Source organism: Argiope bruennichi, chromosome 11 (assembly GCF_947563725.1).
Source record: "Argiope bruennichi chromosome 11, qqArgBrue1.1, whole genome shotgun sequence".
Taxonomy (NCBI): Eukaryota; Metazoa; Arthropoda; class Arachnida; order Araneae; family Araneidae; genus Argiope; species Argiope bruennichi.
Genome location: NC_079161.1, coordinates 21584971 through 21608850, shown reverse-complemented (window position 1 = coordinate 21608850; position 23880 = coordinate 21584971). Strand labels below are relative to the sequence as shown.

At 31.3% G+C, this 23880-nt stretch overlaps 1 protein-coding gene across 2 annotated transcripts in view; it reads left to right on the top strand.

Annotated features, from left to right (window-relative positions):
• The window catches only part of LOC129957368 (uncharacterized), a 43275-nt gene extending 21510 nt beyond the window's left edge, over positions 1-21765 (top strand). Inside the window, exons 9-13 of one of the 2 annotated variants that reach the window (XM_056069659.1) lie at positions 1591-1666; positions 7181-7232; positions 9930-10032; positions 19069-19141; positions 21490-21765. In XM_056069659.1, coding sequence (XP_055925634.1) covers positions 1591-1666; positions 7181-7232; positions 9930-9971 — 170 coding nt within the window. In that variant the 3' untranslated portion in view covers positions 9972-10032; positions 19069-19141; positions 21490-21765. Of the gene's footprint in view, positions 1-1590; positions 1667-7180; positions 7367-9929; positions 10033-19068; positions 19142-21489 lie in introns of those variants that run through there. The other variant, XM_056069658.1, reaches the window with a different exon arrangement.
• Positions 21766-23880: the final 2115 nt, after the last annotated feature.

Here is a 23880-nt window from a genome sequence, read left to right as displayed (position 1 = left end):
ACTTCGCAAGGCTGTGCAATGACACGCGATGGGTCATTAAAAAATTGATGAAAAACGTTGTCGAAGCCACTATTTTGAATGGAGAATTCCGAGCCGAAAATGTTTTGCTGCCACGAATTCCAATGATTCTCATAGACGTGCCAATCGAATTCAAACGCGTTCAATTTCCTATTAGATTCGCATTTGCAGTGACAATCAATAAGTCGCAAAGCCAAACGATGCCTGTCAGATTTGGGTACACCATGTTTTTCACACGTGGCATGTTCTCGCGTGAGCAAACTATCGAGCTTATTTGTGTTGGCTAAAGACGGACTGAGAAAAAATATCGTACACTCAATTGCTCTTCGAAATGAATATTGGTTTTCTTTATTTCATTTTTATACTTTAGAACAAAAGATATATTACTTTTTTCACTTTACGTTTAACTTTTAAGAGATCAAACAATGTATATGTTCGTTACGTTAATGAAATACATTGTATTGAGAAAATGAATGGTTGGTGTTTTTTAGTTTATATCGGCGATCATCGTCTACAGTGCTCCATTCCTCTTTCTGTCATAGATCCCATCCCCACACACTTTCAATACATTCGTTAACAACCAAAATATTCAATAGAAATAATTTATAAGGCAGAACAACGTTTGTCGGGTCAGCTAGTTAAAAAATAATATCTGAAGTAAAAAAAAATATTAAAATAAAAAATTATTTTTTAATTCGCTAAAAAAAATTATTTCCGTTATCCAAAAATTATTTAATTATTTTAAAAATTATTTCCGTTAAATTTATTGTGAAGTTCTATATATTGTTAAATTTATTGTAATTTTTTTATATATATTCTTCTAATAATTTATTTTCCGTTTAACATGCTATAATGTAGCACAAGCCTGTTTTAAGGCCGTGATAGTATAGTATCTGAATCTGAACCCCAAAACAGGGTCAGTTGTTCGAAACCAGCTCTTCGAAATATTCACTGTTTGTACCAGCCTGACCTTCGATATGAAACGGCTTCTCTTGGAGGAATATGGAAACTTGGCGAAGGGATTTTTGGCCTTATAGCCTGACCGCAGCTCAAAACTATGAGGTTCACTCCTCTGTAGCTGCTATATAGATTCTAAGTTGGACAATAATCTCATTTATCCAGGATACACAATAAAATCGTACTCAGACAATAAATATCTTACCAACATAGTATGCACGAATTCATGATTTCTTTTAATTCCCCTCAATCAAGCATAGGACAGTCAGATATGGAGCACTTGAATATTTTTGTATAAATGATTTTCAGAAATTTTTATAAACATCTTCACAGAGAATATGGGTTATTTGTAAGCTTACGACTTCATTTCTTTAAAGACTAAAACCCTATATTGGTATATGAGTATTCTCTCATTTTCTCATTCTTAAAAAATGATATTTCTAAAGTAACACAATGTGCCGTTTTATTTCATTTTATCTTTCATTGAATTTTAGTAATTTTATTAACTGTTGAAATTATGATAAATATTTATTTTTTCTTCAAATTTTTAATTACATTCATTTAGTGAAAATGTTTTATCTCGATGTTCTATAAAAATTCTTTAAACTTTCACAGAGTGGTCAGGCTGCAGAGATGCAAATGCAACTGAAAGACTTGATGATTGCAGGAGAAACTGCAAACCGGCATGCTTGTAGGTTGCTATATGATATATTGTTGAATTGATTATATCTATCCTCAAAGCTGTGATCTATCCATTGTTTCTCTTGAATTGTTGCCACAATCGCAATCCAAATAATTAAGCAGTATAATTGCTAGTTATGTCGGGTTTACACTCGACGGCAAGTAGGCAGCGCATGCGTAGAAAGGCTGAACAATGCTGTTGTCCCGACGGGACAACTACAACTTGTTTTTTTTTTGTTTTTTTTCCCTTACTGTACATGCGTTTGTAGAATTGGGCGGAGGTTTTCTTGGAGGGGGCATGAAAAAATGGATCACTTATCATAGATTAATTCTAGCATTTTTTCTGCTCTTTCTTCTTTCTAGTGCAAGATTGTATTTTTTTCATTTTATTTACCGTTTCTTTTCTAAAGTTTTCCAAGTTTAGGTATGTTGACCTTTTATTTTTTTTTTATTTTACCATGCTTCTTTGAGTAAATATTCATCATTTTAATACGGTACATAATAAAAAAGAAAAATTCCGGGAAGCTAAAAAGGCAATTTATAGCCAAGCATGGAATGCCTGAATTTATCTTATGAAATTGCTGCAAACATAAAGAAGTTCCTTTCTGCACATGCGCTGCCTATTGGCCGTCTTATAACTGTTCGAGTGTAAACCCGGCATTGCTCTGAATAGACTAGACAAATAATTAATGTTTTTCTTTACTTAATTTATTTCGAAAAATGTAACTGCAATATTTATTAAAGATTAATTTAATAAAAAGTTAAAAAAATTTTAGATTATTAAGAGAATTTTGAATTTAATTTTATTAGAATAAAACAAACAATAAATGAAAATATTTGATAAGTAGTAAATAAAATAATTTTGTTGGCATTATATTTCTTTAAAAAAATCGATTTCGTTTCATCTTAAACTTTCATCAAGGCTTCTTTATTTCGCAATTTCATTTAAAGTTTTCTAGCAATTCGCAGAAGTTTCTTTTTTCTTCGGAAAATGAATACTGAATGCTTAGTTTCAAATTGTAGAAATTAGGGCAGAATACCATCAACAACAAAAAAATTAATATTTTTTGCTATACTCTTTTTTCCTTTTATATCTATCATATATCTTCTGATATCTCTGCTGATTTCCTGACATTCTAATTTTCAGTATACTTTCGAAATAATTAAGTACTTTGTCTCCAAGCGAAAAGTACTCATTTGAAATACAGCCTGCATTACGGACTCTGTTATATTTTTGTTTTCAGCTATTTTTTTTTATTACAGCCTTCAAAAGCGAGATAGAATGACCACACACACACGCACACATGCACACACACGCACACACACGCGCGCACACACACACACACACACACACACACACACACACACACACACACATATATATATATATATATATATATATATATATATATATATATATATAGAGAGAGAGAGAGAGAGAGAGAGAGAGAGAGAGAGAGAGACGATTTCGTGTTTCTTGACGGTTTAAAGGAGACCAATCAATAGATTTCAATCATTTTCAGTTATAAAGGGAGAAAATTGTTTGCAAAATTATATGAGATATTGATTGCTTTTCTCTGGTCAAAATGTATCGAAGAATGAAAACAAATGTCTATCATTCTTAATAAAGGATACATTAATAGAAGATTATAATATACACGTGACTATAATACACGGTAATGGAAAAAACCCAGCCTGTATAAACTGTTTAAAAAAATAGTGAGTCTCAATATCATCATAAATCCATAAAGCAAAGTCGCATATCGACATTCTTTCACCTTTGTTCGACTTCTCAATTTTTGGAGAATATCTGATACTCTCAAAAGAGTCTGAAATTGGGACTTTATTGAATTACAAATGTCCCTTTCGGTAAATCTGAACATATATAAATTCTTTTGACGTAATTGAGAACATGCATCAGTTGCTTTTCCCCTATTTGTCATTCAGAATTCTAGAAAAACAAATGATCATTAGCAGTATAGCCATTCATGTTACAAGGAAATATACAAGTAGAAATACAAAGGAAAGTAGGCCTAGTGAAGCCAAATTTTCATCTAGTGTCAGTTATAATTTGCTTAAAAATTATTTTTAATTAAATTTTCTTCAATTAAATTTCCTTTTGTATTTATTTTTTCACTTTTATTAACTAGAAATTTTTTTTCTTTCTCGTATTCTAAACATATAGAGAGAAAGTACTGCAACCGTCAAAAAATTTAACTACAAGAGTTTGATGAGAGTTCACCATAGAGATGCATAATCCACGATTTTTTGAATAACAAATAATATTGCTATTGTTATTTTTAAATATGCGTTCCAAATATCTGTTATTTCAATCATATTATTAATTAAAAATTATTACTTAATATTAAATATAAAATTTATTCATTGTAATTAATACTTAATTTACTAATTTAAGTAACGTGTGATTGAATTCATTTATCTGTTTCAGCTTACTTCTTAAATTTTATTTTTTTCTCAAAACTATTTATTTAATTTATTTATTAGAGTATAACCATTTTCTGAAAAAGATGAGTTAAAAATATATGTCATTTCTTTAAAATGTTTACTTTAGTCCTATATTCTACCAATAGATGGCGCCAGCAGTAAACAGAGTGCATGTAATCAAAGTCAATCATGGCACGAGCGATTAAAAATGATCTGTATGTAATAGCGCATCATCAAATACGAATACCGGTCACTCCCGTAAAGTGGAGAGGTGACTTCGCACTTTCCAGTGAAGACGCGCACTTTCCGGTGAAATCACCGCTCCGATAAATTTCAGCGATATGCAATTCAATGATACGATACGATAATTCTAATAATCGGTCCGTTCACTCTTCAATCCAATCACAGATTTCTTTCGAGAGCTTCCATTGGACAGATCGTATCGATTCTTACTTTCCAGTGAAGTCACCACTCCGGCAAATTTCAGTGATATCGTATCGATTGTTACTTTCTATCGTGATCCAAAACCTGTAATCGAAATATCATCAGTAAGATCGTATCAAGGATTTGAATCACACCCCTCTTTGAAAAGTATTGATCACTTGTATGTGTGACTTTTTGATATTAGCTACGTAATAACCGCTCTGAAAATATTCGTCATCCCTAGTTCACCATGTTTCAGATCCCCTTGTGTTCGGTAAATATCATAATCTAAATCTGTTAATAGACATTTAGCAGACGATTCCTTTTCAGACATTTTATAACTGCTATTATTTTTATTTTGTTAAAATATTATTAAAAAGTAAAAGCAAACGATTTTTTCTTTAATATATTTTGTTAATATTATTTCGTTTATTTTTTGTATAATAGCTGATGATCTATTGTAAACCTGCTGGAATCTGGCAATGTTCGTAAGATACGCTGTTATGTTGAAAGAATAAACAAGCCAATGGAATTTTAAATTGCTTGGAGTATTATTTTAGTTGTAAGAATTTAAGATGCTCTGCAAGCTATAGTTTGAAGCTTAAGAAAACGGGTAGTTTTCTAGAAAGCATGCAAAACCCTTGAATACGAAAAACGCATTTCTGGAATATCTGTGTATTTGCAAGTTCGATAACCCAACAAGGCTTTGATCTAGACAGATAAAATTTGGTGTATAGCCTTTACGAAAAATTTGTAGATTTCTATCAAATTTAGAAAAGAATTAATTTAAAAGAAAATTATTTACTCGGCTGTCTCAACATAGGTAAAAGCGATAACTACAAAACAAAGAGAACTAGATGGATAAAATTTAATACACAGATGAAGTATAAATATGAATCTGTAATGAAGTATAAATGAACTTCTGAAGTATAAATATGCATCAAATTTGAAATTAAATCCTTCAAAAGTTTGATTGTCTGTCAGTCTGTTCTTTTGCACGTATATAAGCGCGATAATTCACCAACTTGACAAGTGAAGACAAACTTGACTAAATGAAATTCACCTACAATTTTAGCATACAAAATGTAAGTCTTTGTATCACAACTTCAAGAGGTTGACCTTCTGTCGATCTATGATTCCACAAGCATTGCAAATCCAAAGTAATAATGTATATGAAATAATATTCATATACATTATAATATTTATTCATATACATATTTGCAATAATTCAAAAACCCCAAGACTTACAAATATTTGAAATTTAGTATATGATCTTTAAGTCTGCTTTATATAATATAATGCTCTTTCAAATGTGTTAAATAGTGAATGGAATTTCCTGTTCTCAAAAACAATTTCCTGAGTAAATTTTGGTCAATGAAGGTTTCAAAACTACCGGTATGTACTGGTTGCGAAAATATTTGCAATTGTTATTTGTTAAAGATACTTTGGAAATTATAAATAAGTTGCTTTTTTTTTATATATGATGCATTAGATATTGATCTAAAATAAGCACAGTGTAATGATTCAATAATGAATGTAATAATTATGGCACAAAATCCAGCTTCTGGTGGAATGAAGATCATCATGATCCGTGCAGTGGAAGAAAGATGACTCATGTTTTCGAGAACATTTCTTTAAGAATCACATTTCACACAAAACAAGAAGACAAGACAAGACATTTACGAGCGCACACCTTAACAACACAGCATTACATCTCATTTTTTACAATCGCAATGCACTGTGGGATGCGTACCTAACCAGGCAACGCCATCTATTATCCAAAAGAGAAGACAGAATAATGCAACTGATGCAAGTTTAATAATTGAGGAAACACGAAGAAAAATGTTTGTTAGTTTTTTCCATTTTTAAAAGCTAAATGTGGTGTAACTATGCTGTTATCTGATAACCACATATATTGCTACTGTGCTCTTTTAATTTCTAGTAGTTTATTAATAATTAAAAGACAATCATTATTTGTTATCCCCTTTTCTTATATTTTCAATCGAAATCTAGCTTAACAACTGCAAGTTACAATTTTATTAATAGCGGGATGCGATTGGCAATATACTGGTGAAAACCATTGATAGTAAAAAAAGGAGAATTCGATAATTTGACTGAATCCGGAAGTTATTATACCGAATGGCATAAATCGAAAACTTTCTGTTGCGAAAATGACGTAGAAAGTAGTAATTCATTCATTTGTTGTCATCTGATCTTATTAAAAAAAAAAAAATAACAAACCTGAAATTTAGAATAAATTGGATGTTAAATGTAGAAAGTAAATTCTTAAAAATAGATAGTTTAAATAATCGACATCTTCCTTGATTTTTTTTTTCTTAATTTCTGCAATAATTTTGAAGGAAAAAAAATTTGATTCGATAAAGTCTAAGCAAAGTTTAGTATTTTCTTAATTAATAATTACTCAGTTTTGAAAAGTAATAACAGTTGAAACAGTAATTAATTTAAGAAAAATAAATGTAGAATTGTAAAAAATAATTTAGTTAGTTTTTTCTTCCAACAATAAATCATATTCAATAAAAAAGTGTTTAATTTCTTTTCAAAAATATTTTTTGTAACGTCTCTGCTATTAAAGATATTTATAAAGTACACATTAAATGGCAATATTTGTAATCATTTCATTTTTTTTTTTTTACAGAAAATTGAAGTATTATTTCTCACTTGTAAAAATAGAAAAGAAGGACAGATCTGTAAGTACAGTTTCACCAATGTTTTTCGCTTTTGTGAAGGTAAAATAACATTCCGAAGAACGCTTTATTCTGTCAAGCTTCTAATAGTTCTTCTAGGCCAGGTGGCGCTGTCTTCACCATATTATCATACACAGAAATGACAAGTATTACACTTGAAATATTGTGAGGTGTTTTTTGCAAGATGGCTTGCTCATAAAATTTGATGCTTGGTGAAAAACATACGTTGATGGAAAAAAACAGGAAGACTGCTAAAACGCAATCTTTTTGAAGGAATTTGAAAACTAGAAATTTCAGAAAGATGACACCTAAAGTTAAAATTTTAATTATTTCTAATAATTTTAAATCATATTTCTAAAAATATATTTTCGATTGACGAGTAGAATGCTTAAAGACTATAAGACAGAAATTCTAGCAGTTTTTAAACAAACTCTAATTAATGAATTCCTTCTGAATATAATCTATAGTATTCAAATATTGGAATAATACGAACATTTGGCAATATTTCTGTGCAAACAAGGTAATAGTCATCATGTCGTTCTGGATATTCCTTGCGAAAATTATACTTGAGCTATCAATTGGCGAAACATTATTGAACTGAACAACGTATGTATATTATAATGGCGATTTAAAAAGCAAAAATAAATTGACAATAGTTTTATAACAATTCTGTTTATTTGTTATTATCAGAAGTTATTATGCAAGTTTGAAAAACGACCTTTTCAGCAAAGTTTTTAAGTGCTTCAGCTTCAGATATTTTAATGTAAATTCGAAAGCTAATTCCATCTTGACTGTAATAATTTTTATTGCATTACTTAAATTTTGGTTTTCGTTAACGTTGTTTTTCTATGACCTTATGAATATCATGTCACTTCAGATATTTTAATGTAAATTCGAAAGCTAATCCCATCTTGACTGTAATAGTTTTTATTGCATTACTTAAATTTTAGTTTTTGTTAACGTTGTTTTTCTATGACCTTATAAATGTCCCTTGTTTTTATAATTACTTTTGGTCGGTCTGTCTTGTGAAAAATTAATTAGACTATTGCAATAATTTCTTTCAAGTATGAATAATTCGAAAGTCAAATTTTCTGTAACTGCATTATAAAAATTGTTAAATCTCCGATAATTTCATGATTTTTGAATAATTAATATTTTTAGTGCAAATTTTCTGACAAAATTATTCTGCATTCGAGTTGAAAAATTTAAAAAAAAAATCGAAGTATTAATGAAAAGCTCATAAAAAGTTATCTGAAATGATTAAATAAATGCTGTAAATATGCACAAATATTTTAATATATTTCTTACGATATAATTAAACACATAACATAACAATATAATTAACAAATCACATGTGGAAAAATAATTTCTACCTATTCAAAATATTTTATTTTATTTTTATTTATTTTATAAAATTTTTAAGTGTAATTCAGATACTGCTTAGTTTTACTGAGATTTATTTTTATTTTTTAAATTTAACACTTTACTTTGGTTGGTGATAGCAAGAATAATCGAAGAATTTTATGCACTCACTTCTTTATTATTAAATAATGTTGTATAGGATATCTCCGAATTCGACAACAAACTCATAAGAATGACAGTAGGCATCAAGAAGTTCAAAATTTGCCCTGGAACATAGGATCACCAATATCATTTAGCATGAGAAAATCACAAAAATAGTTATGGAGAATGTGATGTCGAGTGGGACAAAAAGGGCCCATAATAAGTAGAGAAACGTTTATTTGATGTAAAATAAGTTATAATACAGGCGTGCATGATTATAATTCATCGTAATTCAACATCAGAAAAGATATGACGAAAAAGACATTAAAGTAATTGCTCGAAGTAATTGCCGCGATATTCATTCCACGACCAACACAAACGGAATAATGATTATAGGATACATTCAAACATAAAGGTGTGCCAGCGATGTCTCTTGAAGCAACGACCATCTGTGCTATAAGATCCTCAAATATCTAATTAACAGGCATCTAATTAACAAGAGAATTCAGGTAGACCAGAAAAAGAATTCCAAGGATTTAAGGGCGTGAGAATGTGGAGATCAAAGCAACAAGCCCGCCTCTCCCGCTTCATTTCTCGGGATTTATAACATTTTGGTGGTTACAAACCACCAAACCATCTAAAAATGTGCTGGTGCACCATCCTGAGTGAATGAATGTTCTGGTATGCAGTGGTCGATATTCCCTCAGCGAATCTTCAAGGACATGCTATAAGAAAATAAGGTACTATGCAACAGAGACATCTGGATAGAATATACAGTTACAACAGATGATCTCCGAGAATCTCTGTCAAGATGTTAATACTAAACCTGTGTTATACTTTCAACGGTTCAGTGATGTGAGGATTTTCGGACGACCCCATACGCTCTTAGTGAGTGGTTATTTCTTGTAAATCAGGCTTCATTTGACAATAAATCAATAGCAATGGAAATGTGAATCATTCTGTGTGGCATCAATCATCCTAGGTATGAACTCTACCCGAATTCTACAATGCTCACTTATGAATACTTGCTTCTTGCTTTTATACCCCCCCCCCCAATTTAGTCGTGAGAAGACGTCTTCTTCTCGATCACAGTGCAGCTAATCATCACTTTTTACTAACTGAATGTGTTTTGCACTCCATATTCTATGGTATTTCTTTATTCTAGTGTAGCTTACTATCACTCTTCTGAATTTGTAGATCGAATTCGGCAACATCCTGTATAAATTTCCAAAATATTAAGTAATTCTGCAGTTGGAAACTTTATTCACATATTTTTACTTCTTTTTCAGCTTAATCACAGGTAAGTCATTTTAATTTAAAATACTTTTTTAACTCTGTGTATTCAAATTTAAAATTATGTAAAATTCTTGGAGAAATTGTATAGCTGATGCATGAAATTCACTATAAAACTCTAAAAAGAATACTATAAAATTTAAGAATATTCGTTTTAATAATAGAATTCTGCTTTAAGTGTGTAATACTTAATGCTTTAGCACAGCGTTTCTCAACCTTTCAGTATTCGCGACCCAGTTTTCAATCATAGTTTTCATCGTCCCCCCCCGATTATAATAAAATGTATACAACAGTAATGTATATTGAGTATTTTGAATTCTGTTTTTAAATTATTTTTAACTAACTGCCAAAACAAGAGTAAAAGCGAGCCAATGTTGGCGAGAAACCATATCTGGCATTTTGCGAAGCGGGCGGTGGACATATGAAACGAATGAAAACGGGAAGAATTTGAATATTATATTTGAAATGAAACCCAAACAGAGAGATAACGTTAAAAGAATATGAAAGTAGAAAAATTCGTTAATGAAAATTAACCTAGACGGGGTGAACTAAATTTAGATACTGGGAATACATTTTTTTTCGAATATGAAAAGAAATAAAACAGAAGCATGACTAAACAAAAGAGAAAGAAATAAGTAATATTTGTGGAAGGGAATCCACACGACCGATGCCGTCTTGAGCATGCATAGAGCAAATGTTTTCTCATAGGAAGAAGGAAAATGTTCGATAACGCAAATTTCAATTCCAGCTAGTCTCATTCGAGTCGATCTTACTATCGCTATCGAATCTATCGTGAATGTGTATGTTATATATGTTTTCGTGTTAATTGCAATTCGCCATATTAAATATTCACGGCAGCAGATTTATGCAGACTCATGGATCATGGATAGTCGATCTCATGGATAGTCGATCTTACTATCGCTATCGAATTTTTAAGCGAAAGTAAGCGAGCATTAGACGATAGTCAAGTATCAACAGATACACAGACGAGCGTGGTTACGAAAATAAAATCAAAAAAAATATTCTCAAGAATATTTAAATTTTGGGTTTACCAGTACTGAAGTAAATGAAGAAGAAAGGCTCCCGTGTATCATTTGCTCAAAAATGTTGGCTACAGAAAGCATGAAACCTAATAAACTTAAACGACCTTTGAAAAGGAACTTTGAGTCCTGGTCTGAATATTGTGTTAACTACGGTTGTAACCGTAGTAAATTGTATAAAAATGAGACCCCTGAAATCGAGAATCTTTTCCGCACTTTGTAAAGACATGAGAATTACTATTTTATTGCGAGGCAAGATAGTTATCATGTGGGAAATTTTTGCAACGTGTTTATGAATTAAGAGAAGAAATCGCCATTTCCCTAGAAGAAGAAAACAGACCGCAGGCCGATAATTTTTGCGTTGGTTTATTTTGTGATAAAATTGAGCTACTTGGTCGACATATTCGAGAAATTAAATAACTTGAATCTTCAACTACAAGGAGCAAATATACATATGTTGGATACGAGTGATAAAGTTAATGCTTTTTGTAGAAAATTGGAATCGTGAAGCAGAAATTTAAAGCAAAAAAACCTAACAATGTTTGCAAATGTGGATGCTTGTACTAAAACTACCAAGGCTGAAGAAGAACATGTAAAAGTTGTTTTTGTAACCATTGAAAATCATTTAGACATGCTGGTAAAGAATTTTAAAAAGTATTTTCTTGCTGACAACAAACTGATAGCAAGTTACAAGTGGGTTAGGGATCCGTTTCATAAAACTCCCGAAGAACTCTCAATTGATGAGGGAAAAAAAAAATCATAGACTTCACAACAAGTGGCAAAACTAAAAGACAATTTAGTAATAAATCACTATTTGAATTTTGGGCAGGAGTAGAGGATGATTTTTCTGCACTAAAAACAAGGGCATTTCGCATTCTATTACCATTTTCAAAGTCCTACCTTTGTGAAACTGGATTTTCTGCAGTGGCTTCTTTTTTTTTTTTTTTTTTTGTTCTCTATGAATAAACTCCTTGTGTGCCAACAAGTATACCACAAGGCTTACAGATGTAAGTCAGTACGCAATTGAGAGTAAAATAAATTTCAAATATAAGGTCGCAGGCACAAATGCAAAAAAAGAAGAAAGAAAAAAGGGGAAAACAAGTATATACACAAACAAAAACAAAAATGAAGCAAAATTGATTACATAGTAACAGAAACATACAATAAATGATATAAAACAATTGAAGAAGCATGATCAAATAAAATATTCAAAATACAAATACAAAAGTATATATGCAAATATATGTAGGCAAACACACTGGAGTAAAGTTTAAATCATACGGGGAAAAATACTATTAACATATGTACAAAAGGAAATGAAGGATGCTTTACACTGTACAAAGGCAGATAAATGAGGAGGCCAAGCTATATTGCTCTTTCGAAGGCAGTTTCTCAGTTTACGTCTTTCCGGAATAAACTTGGTGCATTCAAATATCAAATGCTTGACATCCTGGACTGCACCACTGTAGCACGAACACCTATCAGTCGGCGACAAATTGAATCGTTTTAAATATGCTTTAAAGTTTTCATGCCCAGTCAGAAACTGGATAAGCTTAAAATTTGACTCAAAGTAGTGAGCTTTTAGGCGTCTCTGTATGGATGGAATAAATTCCTTAGTGAGCTGTGCATTAGTCGATGCTTGATATAAAGTATTCCATTCAGATATAACTTTATCTTTAAAGACATTCTTTAAATAAGATTTCGGAATGCTCATAGGAATGGAAGGAACAAGTTTTGTCGCTTCTTTGGCAAGCCAGTCGGCGCGTTCATTGCCATAGATTCCTGTATGACCTCTAACAAAAGAAAAGGAAACTTGCACACCTCTGCCTTGAAGAAAACTCAGGTTGGATTGTGTTTTAACAATTATTTGGTTTAGGGAATCGATGTTATTTAAGGCATGTAAAGATGAAAGGGAGTCGCTGCAAATTAAGAACTTTGATTAAAGGTTTTCATTGTCACAAATCCAAGAAACTGCTTGGGCTATGCAAAGCAATTCAGCCTGAAAAACACTGCATTCATCTCTTATTCTGAATTGATGAGTTTCAATTTCTATGTAATCTTGGAAAACAACAAATGCAAGCCCAACCTTATTGTTAATTTTACTACCATCTGTAAAACAGACAACGGGAAAGTTGTCTTCAATATTATTATGATAACTAATTACATTAAGAGGAAATCTTTCAGCAGGATGGGGAAGTTCAGAAATTTGAAGGAAATCATCTAGACTCTTATGGGTCAGGTTCTTCGTTGCGTTCTTGAATTCATTACTATGGTTTATAAAGATGTCAATAGGTGGAAAGCCGGAGATAGAAAATACAGCTTCATAAGATATCGTTCGATACCCAGAAATAACTCGTAGCAGTATTCTCCTTTGAATTTTCCTCAAGAGCCGACAATTTATTTTTTTCTTTAGAGCAGTACCCCAGACTCGAGAACCGTAACAAATAAATGGTACAATACCCTGTTTGTAGATGAGGGATGAGACATTAGATTTGAGACCAAAACTATTTCTAGCAACTCTACTAAGACCAAACAGAATTTTTTCACATTTATTTGAAAGATGTAAAATATGTTGCTTCCAAGAGAATTTACTATCAAGGACAATTCCAAGATATTTTAATTCCTTCACATAGCAAAGAGGAATTCCATTAAGGGTGAGGTTATTATTACGAACGTGGTTCTCTCTCCTCTCCAAGACCATTACTTTTGACTTGATGGCGTTGAACTCTAATTTATGGTTCTTTGCCCAGTCCGATACAAAATCAAGAGTAATCTGTGCTTGCCCGCTTGTATCGTGAAATGATTTTCCCTGAAAACAAAGAAGCAAGTCATCTGCAAAAGCAATCGTTTCACAAGAAGAGAAAGCTGCGATTTTTTCCAATAAATCATTTATAATAATATTCCAGAGAAAAGGCCCAGAAACAGATCCCTGAGGACACCCTCTTTGTAAAACCCTCTCCTTTGAGGAGTGACCTAAGGACAAGCTTGCAGTTCTATCCTTCAAGAAGTTAGAAATGACGGCAAATAAATTGTCAGGGATGTTTGCTCCTTTTAATAGATGCATAATAGCAGGCCACCAAGCATTATCAAAAGCACCTTTAATATCTAAGAAAACCAGGATTGTATGAAGGTTTTTCTTTTTTCCTTTTAAAACAAATTTATTAAGGTTTAACAAAGCATCTTCAGTGCACTTTTGAGGCATAAAACCAAACTGATTTTTATTGAAATAATTATCTTTATGCAAACGCCAAGCTAATCTGTTAATAATAAGTCGTTCAAAACATTTACCGAAAGTTGACAGTAAACTGATACACCTTAGGTTCTCTAAATGCGGGATACAGACATCGTTATTTTTGGGAATCAGAATAACTCTAGCTTTCTTCCAACAGCGTGGGAAAATCTTGAGACGAAGACATGAATTAAAAACTTTTAAGAAAAGATCGGGGTGCATTTCGTGTAATTTCTTGATAACTTCGTTAGGTATAGAGTCCGGACCAGGAGACTTTTTTAATTTCAATTTACTTATAACAGAATCAATTTCGTGGATGGTAAAAGGTGGATCATTCGCTACGTTAGTATTTAAAAGAGCGTCGTGTCGTATTTTCTTATGACAATCATCATCATCATTCTCATTATCCTTAGGAAAGGAATGAGAAAGAACAGCATTTATTGTCTCTTCAAAAGAATTAGTTACGGTTCCACATGGAAGAGCTATTCCACTGAGTTCAACTCTTTTCTGAAATTTCTGTTTTATTCCAAAGGTATAAATTTTTTTCCACACATTAGTTTCATTAATTTCATCTAAAAATTTCTTCCATGAGCTTATTTTGGCATCCAAAAGTTTTAAATTATATTTATTCCTTAATTCGTGGTATTTATTCTTATAAATTTCTTTCAAAGTGACATTTTTACATTTCTGAAATCTCCGTCTTGCAGCATTCACATGCTTTCTCATGCAATCGATTTCTGTTGTCCACCAGGGAACACTGTGCAATTTTTTCTTTTTAATCGGAATGGACATTTTACAATACTTTTGGATAATGGAAATGAGCTCATCTGTGAGATCATGCAGAATTTCTGGACCTTGGCAGGAATCAATGAGATCACCGATACTTGACAGCAAATATTTCGATTTGTTGTAAAAGAGTTTCCAATTCGCTTTTTTAAGATGGAAAGTGCAACTGTCGCCTTCTTTTGATGGAGGATGTGGATCCAGTATTACTTCAAACTCAATTGATTTGTGGTCAGATAGAGAATCATAAGTAGGCAAATGCCAACAAGAAACATCTTCCAGTAAATCCGTTCCAACAACAGTTACATCAATGTAACTAGATCCTTGTGATCCACAAAATGTCGGACCGCAATCTTCATTGATGACAAAGAGATTATGAGCACTGATAAATTCTGTGAGTTTGATTCCTCTAGAGTCGGAAAGGGGACTGAACCATGTTTCAGATTTACTATTAGCATCCATAGACCAGACCAGCTTGTTTATGGGAACGTTGGAGAAGAGTTGGTTTATTTTTTGTAAGTCAGAATCAATATTCTTGGAGGGTTCGAAGTAGTACGAAACAAATAGATAAGAAATTCTGTTAATATTGAAATGCACTGTCACCATATTATAATCTAGATAATTTATATCCAGAAAAGCTGAAATATTTCTATTTCGGACTATAATAGCTGCTTTGATTAGGTCAGAGTTTTGACAGGAGAAAACTCTATATGATGAAGGAAATCCCGGAAGAGTCCCTTTATACGAATGAGGTTCTTGAACCAACGCGATATCAATATTCCGAGATTCCATATTCAAAATAAGCTGCTGTGTAGCACACTTTGATTTATGCAGGTTGAGCTGAATAACACGCAAATGTGTTTGTGAGAGAAAACTATTCATACTGAGTCTGGGATACAGTAAGTTTCTCCATAAATTGATGGCATTTGCAGCAGTTAGAGAATGGTTTATGATTCACATCAACTTTTTTATTTGGGGCTTTTGTCTTCTTATTGAACCTTATGCAGTTCACGCAAACCTGCGTAGACAAATGGCATTCACTACTTTTGTGCTCTCCTGCACACTTGAAACAGCACAAGCCATTTTCACAGTTAGCAGCTTTGTGGTGATAACCGAGGCACTTAAAGCAGCGATTGATCACAAGAAAGTCCTCTATTTTGCAAATGTTCCAGTTGGCTCTAAGGAAATTCATTTTCAGACACACTTTCCGACATGTTGGATTGACTTCTAAGACCAAATGCCTAGAGTTATCGAATCTTCTCAGAGTGAAGCGAATTTTAGTTTCCTCCCATAATTCTTTTTTCTCTTCCAATTCAGGATTCTGCTCTTTCAAAAGCTGAAGAACCTCCTGATCACCAATTTCATTTGGAAGATTTTTTAAAAGCAGATTTGGATTTCTTCGCTTCGGAGAAGACACATACAGGGTATTAGTATTTTTTTTTACAGCATTCGAAAATCTTTCTTTGTCATTTTTTGAGACACATTGAACAAGCACACGGTTGTTGTTGATGGTTCTCATCTTTTTAACTCCTACTTGCAGTTCTATTGGATTTAACTGTGCTTTAAGAATTTTACGCACTTCCTCAGATGTAGAATTGTTATCATTTGAGCAGACAATGACATTATTGTCCATTGAATGACTCTCATTTTCTACGATAGATGGCGCCACGACACTAGCATACGTTGGTTGTTTAACCGACGCTGTAATATCATGATAGATATCATTATGTTTTATACTAGTAGATCCATTCGAGACTTTTGTAAAATGCAACTTTAACTTACCCAAAGCAGTCCTTGCACCTTCACGCAACTTTTTGCTTGGGTTCCCAACGCAATTTAACACATTTTCCAACGCCTCGAAACATTCCTCAAGAGACCGAAATGACGCGTCGACATCAATGGCCGCCATGTTGGGCTATCAATAAGCAGTGGCTTCTTTGGAGACAAAATATGGATCTCGGCTAAATATAGTTACAGAACTGAGAATGGATATTTCTAATATTAAGCTTTCCTTCGAAAAACTTTGCTTTGCAAGACAGGTCCAAGGAAGACACTAATAATTATTAAATTTGTTTTTAATTTAGTATGTTGTGATTAAGTAAGTTTTGATTTAGTAAGTTTTACTTTAATACGTTATTTAATATGTCGAAATGTATTTTGTTTTCTATGTGTATTTGTGCTTTCCTTTCAATCAGTTAATCAATTTTCTTAAATAATATTTTCTCTTGGATATTCTCGTGCCCCCCCCCCTCTAGTGTGCTCACGCCCCCCTAGGGGGCGCGCCCCACAGGTTGAGAATCGCTGCTTTAGCATCTAGAATCATGTTCCACTGAATTTATTGCCGTATGATAACACTAACAATCAAGCTAAATAATTACAAATGATTGATTATTGGCATAATGGACGTTTCTCCTGATTGAGTTGCATACTTGCTGTACGAATTTTACTAAATTTGAAAATTAAGAATTCTTGAAAACAATATTTTAATTTGAAATTGAATTTCTTTTAATAGTTTAAAGATCGTATATTTTTAAACTGTTTAATTCTATTTTGCCATTTTGTTTTCAGTCTCTTTCTATTATCAATATTTTTAGATTCTTCCGGATATAAATAAAAAAAAAAAACTGAGGAACTTCGTTTTAATTGGAAGAGACAGGAACAACTGGTGTCAGATGTTTTAAAAATTATTTCTCGTCATTCCAATGCTATATTTGTTCCTTCTTATTTCCTCCAAACATTTACTTTCAAAATGCTAGCAGGTTGAAGTTATTAGGTTGGCATTTCTTAAGCAATCCAAGCTTTCAAATATTCTTAAGCAGAATTTTTTCAGTGTTTTTTATTTATTTATTTATTTAATTTTTTTTATTTATTCATTTATTTATTTATTTATTTAATTTTTTTTTTATTTATTCATTTATTTATTGTCAAATTCACTGTGTCAATTGTTTTGATTTCTCTCATTTTTGTGTTATTTCTATCTTTCATGTAGGAAAAAGACAGTTCCAAATAAGGCATAAGAGATGAGACAGCCACAAAATTAAAAAATAAAGTTAAATCAAAATCAGAGTTGAAAGAAAATTGAAATTTTAATTAACAGAAGACAAAAAAACATAATAAACTAAATCTCCGATAAAGAATTAAATTAGCTTAAGCTGTTAGCAGTTACATTTCCACTTCGACTTCTTCACTGCATTGTTTACTTTTGTAACTCCCTTGCTTCTTCATACTGAAGAAAATTGATTTGCAGATTTAATTATATGAAAATCAATACTAGCTGCCTTCTACCACTCACTATTCATAACCTTAATAATAATATTAATTAAGTAACGTCAAGAAATTTTGAACTGTATTTTATCATAATAGATTAACGTACGTAATAATAATAATAAATTAATCACATAATAAATTAACGTAATAAATTTTAAATTATACTTGCACAATAAATATTCAGCATTCTGATTGATTAGCTTTACACAGTGGTGAAATAGGTCCAGTTCTTGAAGCTGGAGGAAGAATTAAGATTTTATTTTCGAAAATGCAGACTCGAAATGCATCTCGAAAATGCAGATGACGTTAGATTGGTGCCATTGATAACATATATAAATATTATTGTTTTTCTATAAAATAAAAAAATGGCGAAATTTGAACCTATAAATTGGAGTTAAAATCTGGTTTTTTTTATAAATAATATATGGATAGATTAAAAACTAAAACATAGAAAGTGACTAAAATAATAAATTTTATTTGTATGAATGTAATATATGATATGAACTGAGAAGTATACCTTTTTATTTAATTATAAACAAAAGTAATAAAAATAAGTAAATAATGAATATATTTTACTAAAAATGTGTTTTTAAAAGTTGCTTTTATTTAAGTTATTAATATAATTTTAAAACTTCGACGCTATACATGTATTCATTCATTATTTTACTTTTCAAAGAATATACAATAAAATTCTTCGATTGCATGTTTTTATGTTTGATTTTAGAGACTACATCACAATTCGTGTTTACGTGAAGGATACTGAAGTCACTGTTTTGTCGCATAATCCTTTGTATGGGGTAAGAAAATTTTCTGAAATCTTTAGTAGATTAGAAATATAAATGGAAATTAATGCTTCATTTGTTCTTATAAACTATATAATAATAATAATAAGCTATAAATATAAACTTTTCTGAAATAATTGATTATCAAATAACATTTTGATTTCAATCAAGCATTAGGACTTTTTATTTCCAGCTAATGTCTTATCATTTTCATGTGCAGTTCTTAAAGGTAAATGATAGTCTATTTTCAGTATGAACTCTTAAATACATGATTTTTATAAAATATTTTTTTAATATAATATTTAAAGTTTACTTGAATATGAACCGTTGGCAGAAAAATTGTGAAATGAATCTTAATTCTGTTTCCAAATTCAAATATTCAATTAATTATTTAATATTACATGTAAAAAAAATGAACTGCTCATATTCCAAAATACGTATTTAAAAAAAAAAGTTTGCCAAACAATTAAATAACTTGAAATAAAATTAACTCTGTAGACTTTTTAAACAAGATACATAATAAAGGAAACGCAGTAGTTGATTTGAATAAACCATCCGTAGGGCGCCCTCTATACTAACATAAATTCACGGTATTTTCTAAATGCGTTTTATAAAAAATATTAAACTATGATATTAAATTTTTACAAGAATTAATATTGATATTAGGTTGTAATTGAGTAGATCTTATAAAATTAAGTTGTTGTTTTTAATCTCATGATATTTTATTCACTTCTTTAAACCCTATTTATTCTTTTAAATGCTTTTGATTTTAGTTTCGCTTAGTAAAAAAGTAAACATTCGTTCAAAGTATTCTTTCATAAGAACGTTTGTCAACTTTTGTAGGTATTTCCTTCTCTATAACTGTTGGCTGCAGCCATATTATTTTTAAAGCAATGAAGAAAAGAAGATAAGCAAAATCTTTCTTCAACAGTATATCTCTGAAATAATAAATAACAAATTCGCAGAATTTTGTTAATGCATCGAATTCCCAAATTTTAACTAATAGTTCGTCGAGAGGAACTGCTATAGTCAAAATTATGCATCCGTTGCGCCTTTTGATAAAAAAAAAAAAACATAAAATGAATTCAATCTTTAGCATATTTCTCGCATTCAAGCGCCCTCTAGTAGGTTAATTAGCGGCAGTTAGGCACACATTTCCAAGAAGGTACCACAAAACAGCCATTTCTAGTAGCGTAATAACCGTGTCTTACGAGGATTTCAAATATGTCTGAAAAAATTTTAATCACAGGCAGACAATCTATTAAGCTTCATGTCCTATTTAAAATATTTGCATTTTTGTAAGTAACAGGTTACAATGAAAATTCAAAATCCCGATTCGAATGAAAATTATGCGGATTCGATTAAAAACTTGACGTTAAAAAAAAGGATGGTTCAATCATCTTTTATTTCTTTTTAAAATAATTTAACTTGAAAATTAATCCTCAGTAAAAGGTGCTCTATCCATTTTTTTCTATTAGAGAAAGTAGATTCAGTGTTTAGATGAGATGAAAAATTCTATAGTTTCTGTCCAAAGACAGTTTAGAACTGCGGGCAATTTAAATTATATACAAGAAATTACAGTACATATCAATAAATACAAATTTTATTTAAGGAAAACCAAAACAAGAAAGCAGAATGGTACTGGATTTTATTGGTAAATTATATGAAAATGGTTACAGAATCTTATCAAATATAATTTATTTTCTTTTCGTTAACCAAAGAACAAAAAATGAATAATTCTTAATTAAATCTTTAAAAAATTGTATATGTAAAATATTGTATATGAAAAAAATTTGGCCTCATAATTTTTTTAAAATTTTATTTATCAAATATATTGCAAAGTTACAATTATTTGTACTTTTAAACCCCTATATTCATAGAATTTCATTTTGTGTTAATCGTCATTATGTATTGATTCTATTTTGTAGAGCTCCTGAATACCTATAATAATTACGACTTTTGTATTTGCTTAGAGTTCTTGGTGAATACTAATAATAATTGGTGAATACTAATACTAATAATAATCCTCATGATTTGTATTTGTTTAGAGATCTTGAATGTTAATGGTGATCAGTTTGTTTATTATAAGCATACATCAAGAATTTTAAACAAAGAATTCATCATCAAGAAGATTCAATTCAAGAATTCTAATTCTAGAAGAATTGAAGAATTCTATTCATCAAGAATTCTAATCATGACGATTTGTATGTGTTTAATGATGATGATTCTGATCATGATGATTTGTATTTGTTTTAGAGTAGTTGATGAATGCTTATAATAATAATAATGATGATTTGTGTTTGTTTAGAGTTCTTGATGAAAATTGATGCTCATTAACTAAACGTTGATTTGATCTTGTTTAGAGTTTTGAGGTGTTCAGTTACGTCGGCGGACTGATGGGCTGCTGGCTCGGAATCTCGGTGTGGACGTGCTTCGGAATGACTGGAAAGAAATTTCGTACGTTTTTCAAATATTTGAAGAGCTCCCGGAAGATACCAAGAAATTCATTTGAAGTTGCCCCTTCTTCGAAAAAGCACACGTTTTGATCTCAGAGAAGGTCTACATAAAGAGAGTTTCTTTTCTTTTTTAATTATTGTTTTTCTTTGGAAATAATTGCTTAAATTTAGCTTTGAATACCTTCAAAAATACTATTAAATCAATATTGTTAGCTTGTGTGTTTTGTTCGTTCAAAAATAAAGTAGTGATGATAAGTTTCCTAATTTTCTGGCCCATACTGCCTTTTACCACACTTCGCACTTTAACTAGACTTATAAATCTTTTAACTGGAAAATAAAGAAAACGCATAACATTGTGGGTGGGCTGTAAATCGTTTAGGCTATCGATCTCTCAGAATAATACCTATGTTTTCCTCAATAATATCAATAATTTTTCAACAAAGATAAACAAAAGATGAATTGCTTTTAATGAGCAGATATTTATATTAGCCTTTTAAATTTCGCCATGATCCAAATGTATTCATTTTGTTGTGATTATATATTTACTGGATGCCTTTTCGCCATCAGCCGATTCACCAAGAATATCGGCTCCCAATTTAATTAAAACTCTTATGCATAATTTGAAAATCTCCTATATGAAGTATTTTTAAGCATTAGATTGAAATAGATATTAACCCTTTCGTCGGCCATGGGAAGATTACTTCCCACCTACATGATCTTACAGCTAACATTTCGTATAGCATTAGCTCACCAGCTAATAGATGAATATCCCTCATGAAAAAGGGAAGGATGTCCAGCTAGCTTCCATGCAAAGAGGTATGCAGTTCCGGATCATGTGTGCTTGGCCAGAGTGGGAAGTTGTATGCCAAAGGGAATTTCCAACTACAGATGATATAAGAAATGTAGCTCTCATCTTTTCTTAGCAAATAATCACCGTTAAATTTAATTGTCTTTATGTCTGTAAATGGTTTCTTGATAAGCATACTTCCCATTCTGAAATTTAAATGAAAACATAAAATTCGGCAAAATCTATGTATATAAAAACATATGCTATGTGTACATAGTGTGTATACATAGTGCTATGTGTAAAAAAACATAACGTACGTGGCACAGAAATTGCGTTTATTACTTATTGCCGAACGGCAACAATCAAATGAAAATAAATTATCCTACGAATTTCAGACTGCGTCATTCACCGTTTTTAAGCTGCATTGAATCCAACGCTTCGTTCAGCTAATTAGTGTAGCTTCAAAATAGAAATATTCTGGAAATAGTTCGCCGTGTCGCCAAAAAGCGCGTCAGCCAAAAAAGGCAGATATAAAAGAAATCAAAAAGGTTTCAAACAGAAAGTTTAATCGAGAGCAAAACTAGGCTTAAACGTCGCCAGATAAGTATTCGTTATGACATTCTTACGAAAAATGATGTTCGTATTTTCGAAATAGTCTTTGTAAGAGTGAAAAAATTACTTTTTTAATAATATCAATTTCATTATAATTTTTTCCATAATTTTAATAATATTTTAAATTTAATTTAATACAGTGTTTTTAAATGCTTTGATGTAATTCAAACTCATTCATCAAAACATTCAATAGTGTGTGTTTGATTCAATCATTAATTCCTTAGCAGAAATTTTAGTCCTGCTTTTTCTTAATAATTACACTTTTCGATTTGCAGTAAACTTATTCAATAAAATTCGTATTATTCAGTCGTATGAAATAACTAGAAGAAATGTTTTTAATACATCCTATATTAATCATTTAACATTCTAAAAAGTCAATAATCTGAACGAACAAACTGGTCGCTAAAGGCGGCTAGTAAAATATATTTCCTCAAGTGCTTATATTGTTATGGATCACCGGGTTCGCATATAGTGGGTGTATGGTGTGAAAACAATCAGCAAGCTTCAGTAGAAAAGAACGATGTTTTTTTAGACATGAAGACACAATTACACACAAAGATGACGAATACACAGACGACAGCTATATACAGCCGAGGCGAACAGGACAGGACAGCAAACAGTAGCCCACATGTAGTAATCGACCAGACAGAATCCAGCAGGAGAGGGGATCCTCGGAGCTTCGCTCAACGGTCTCTCCAAGCGGCTGAAGTTCTCACTGTCCCTCGCTTTAGTTGTATCCTACTGCCAACTCACTACAACACAACTGGCTACTCCACACACAACTTGATGCTGCCTCCACAATAGACAACAGGATTCGGAAAACAGCTCGGTTCAGCAATAGCTTACACTCCACACAACTTTGGCACTCCGCGGTTCCTTCGCTATCCTCTGGAAGACTC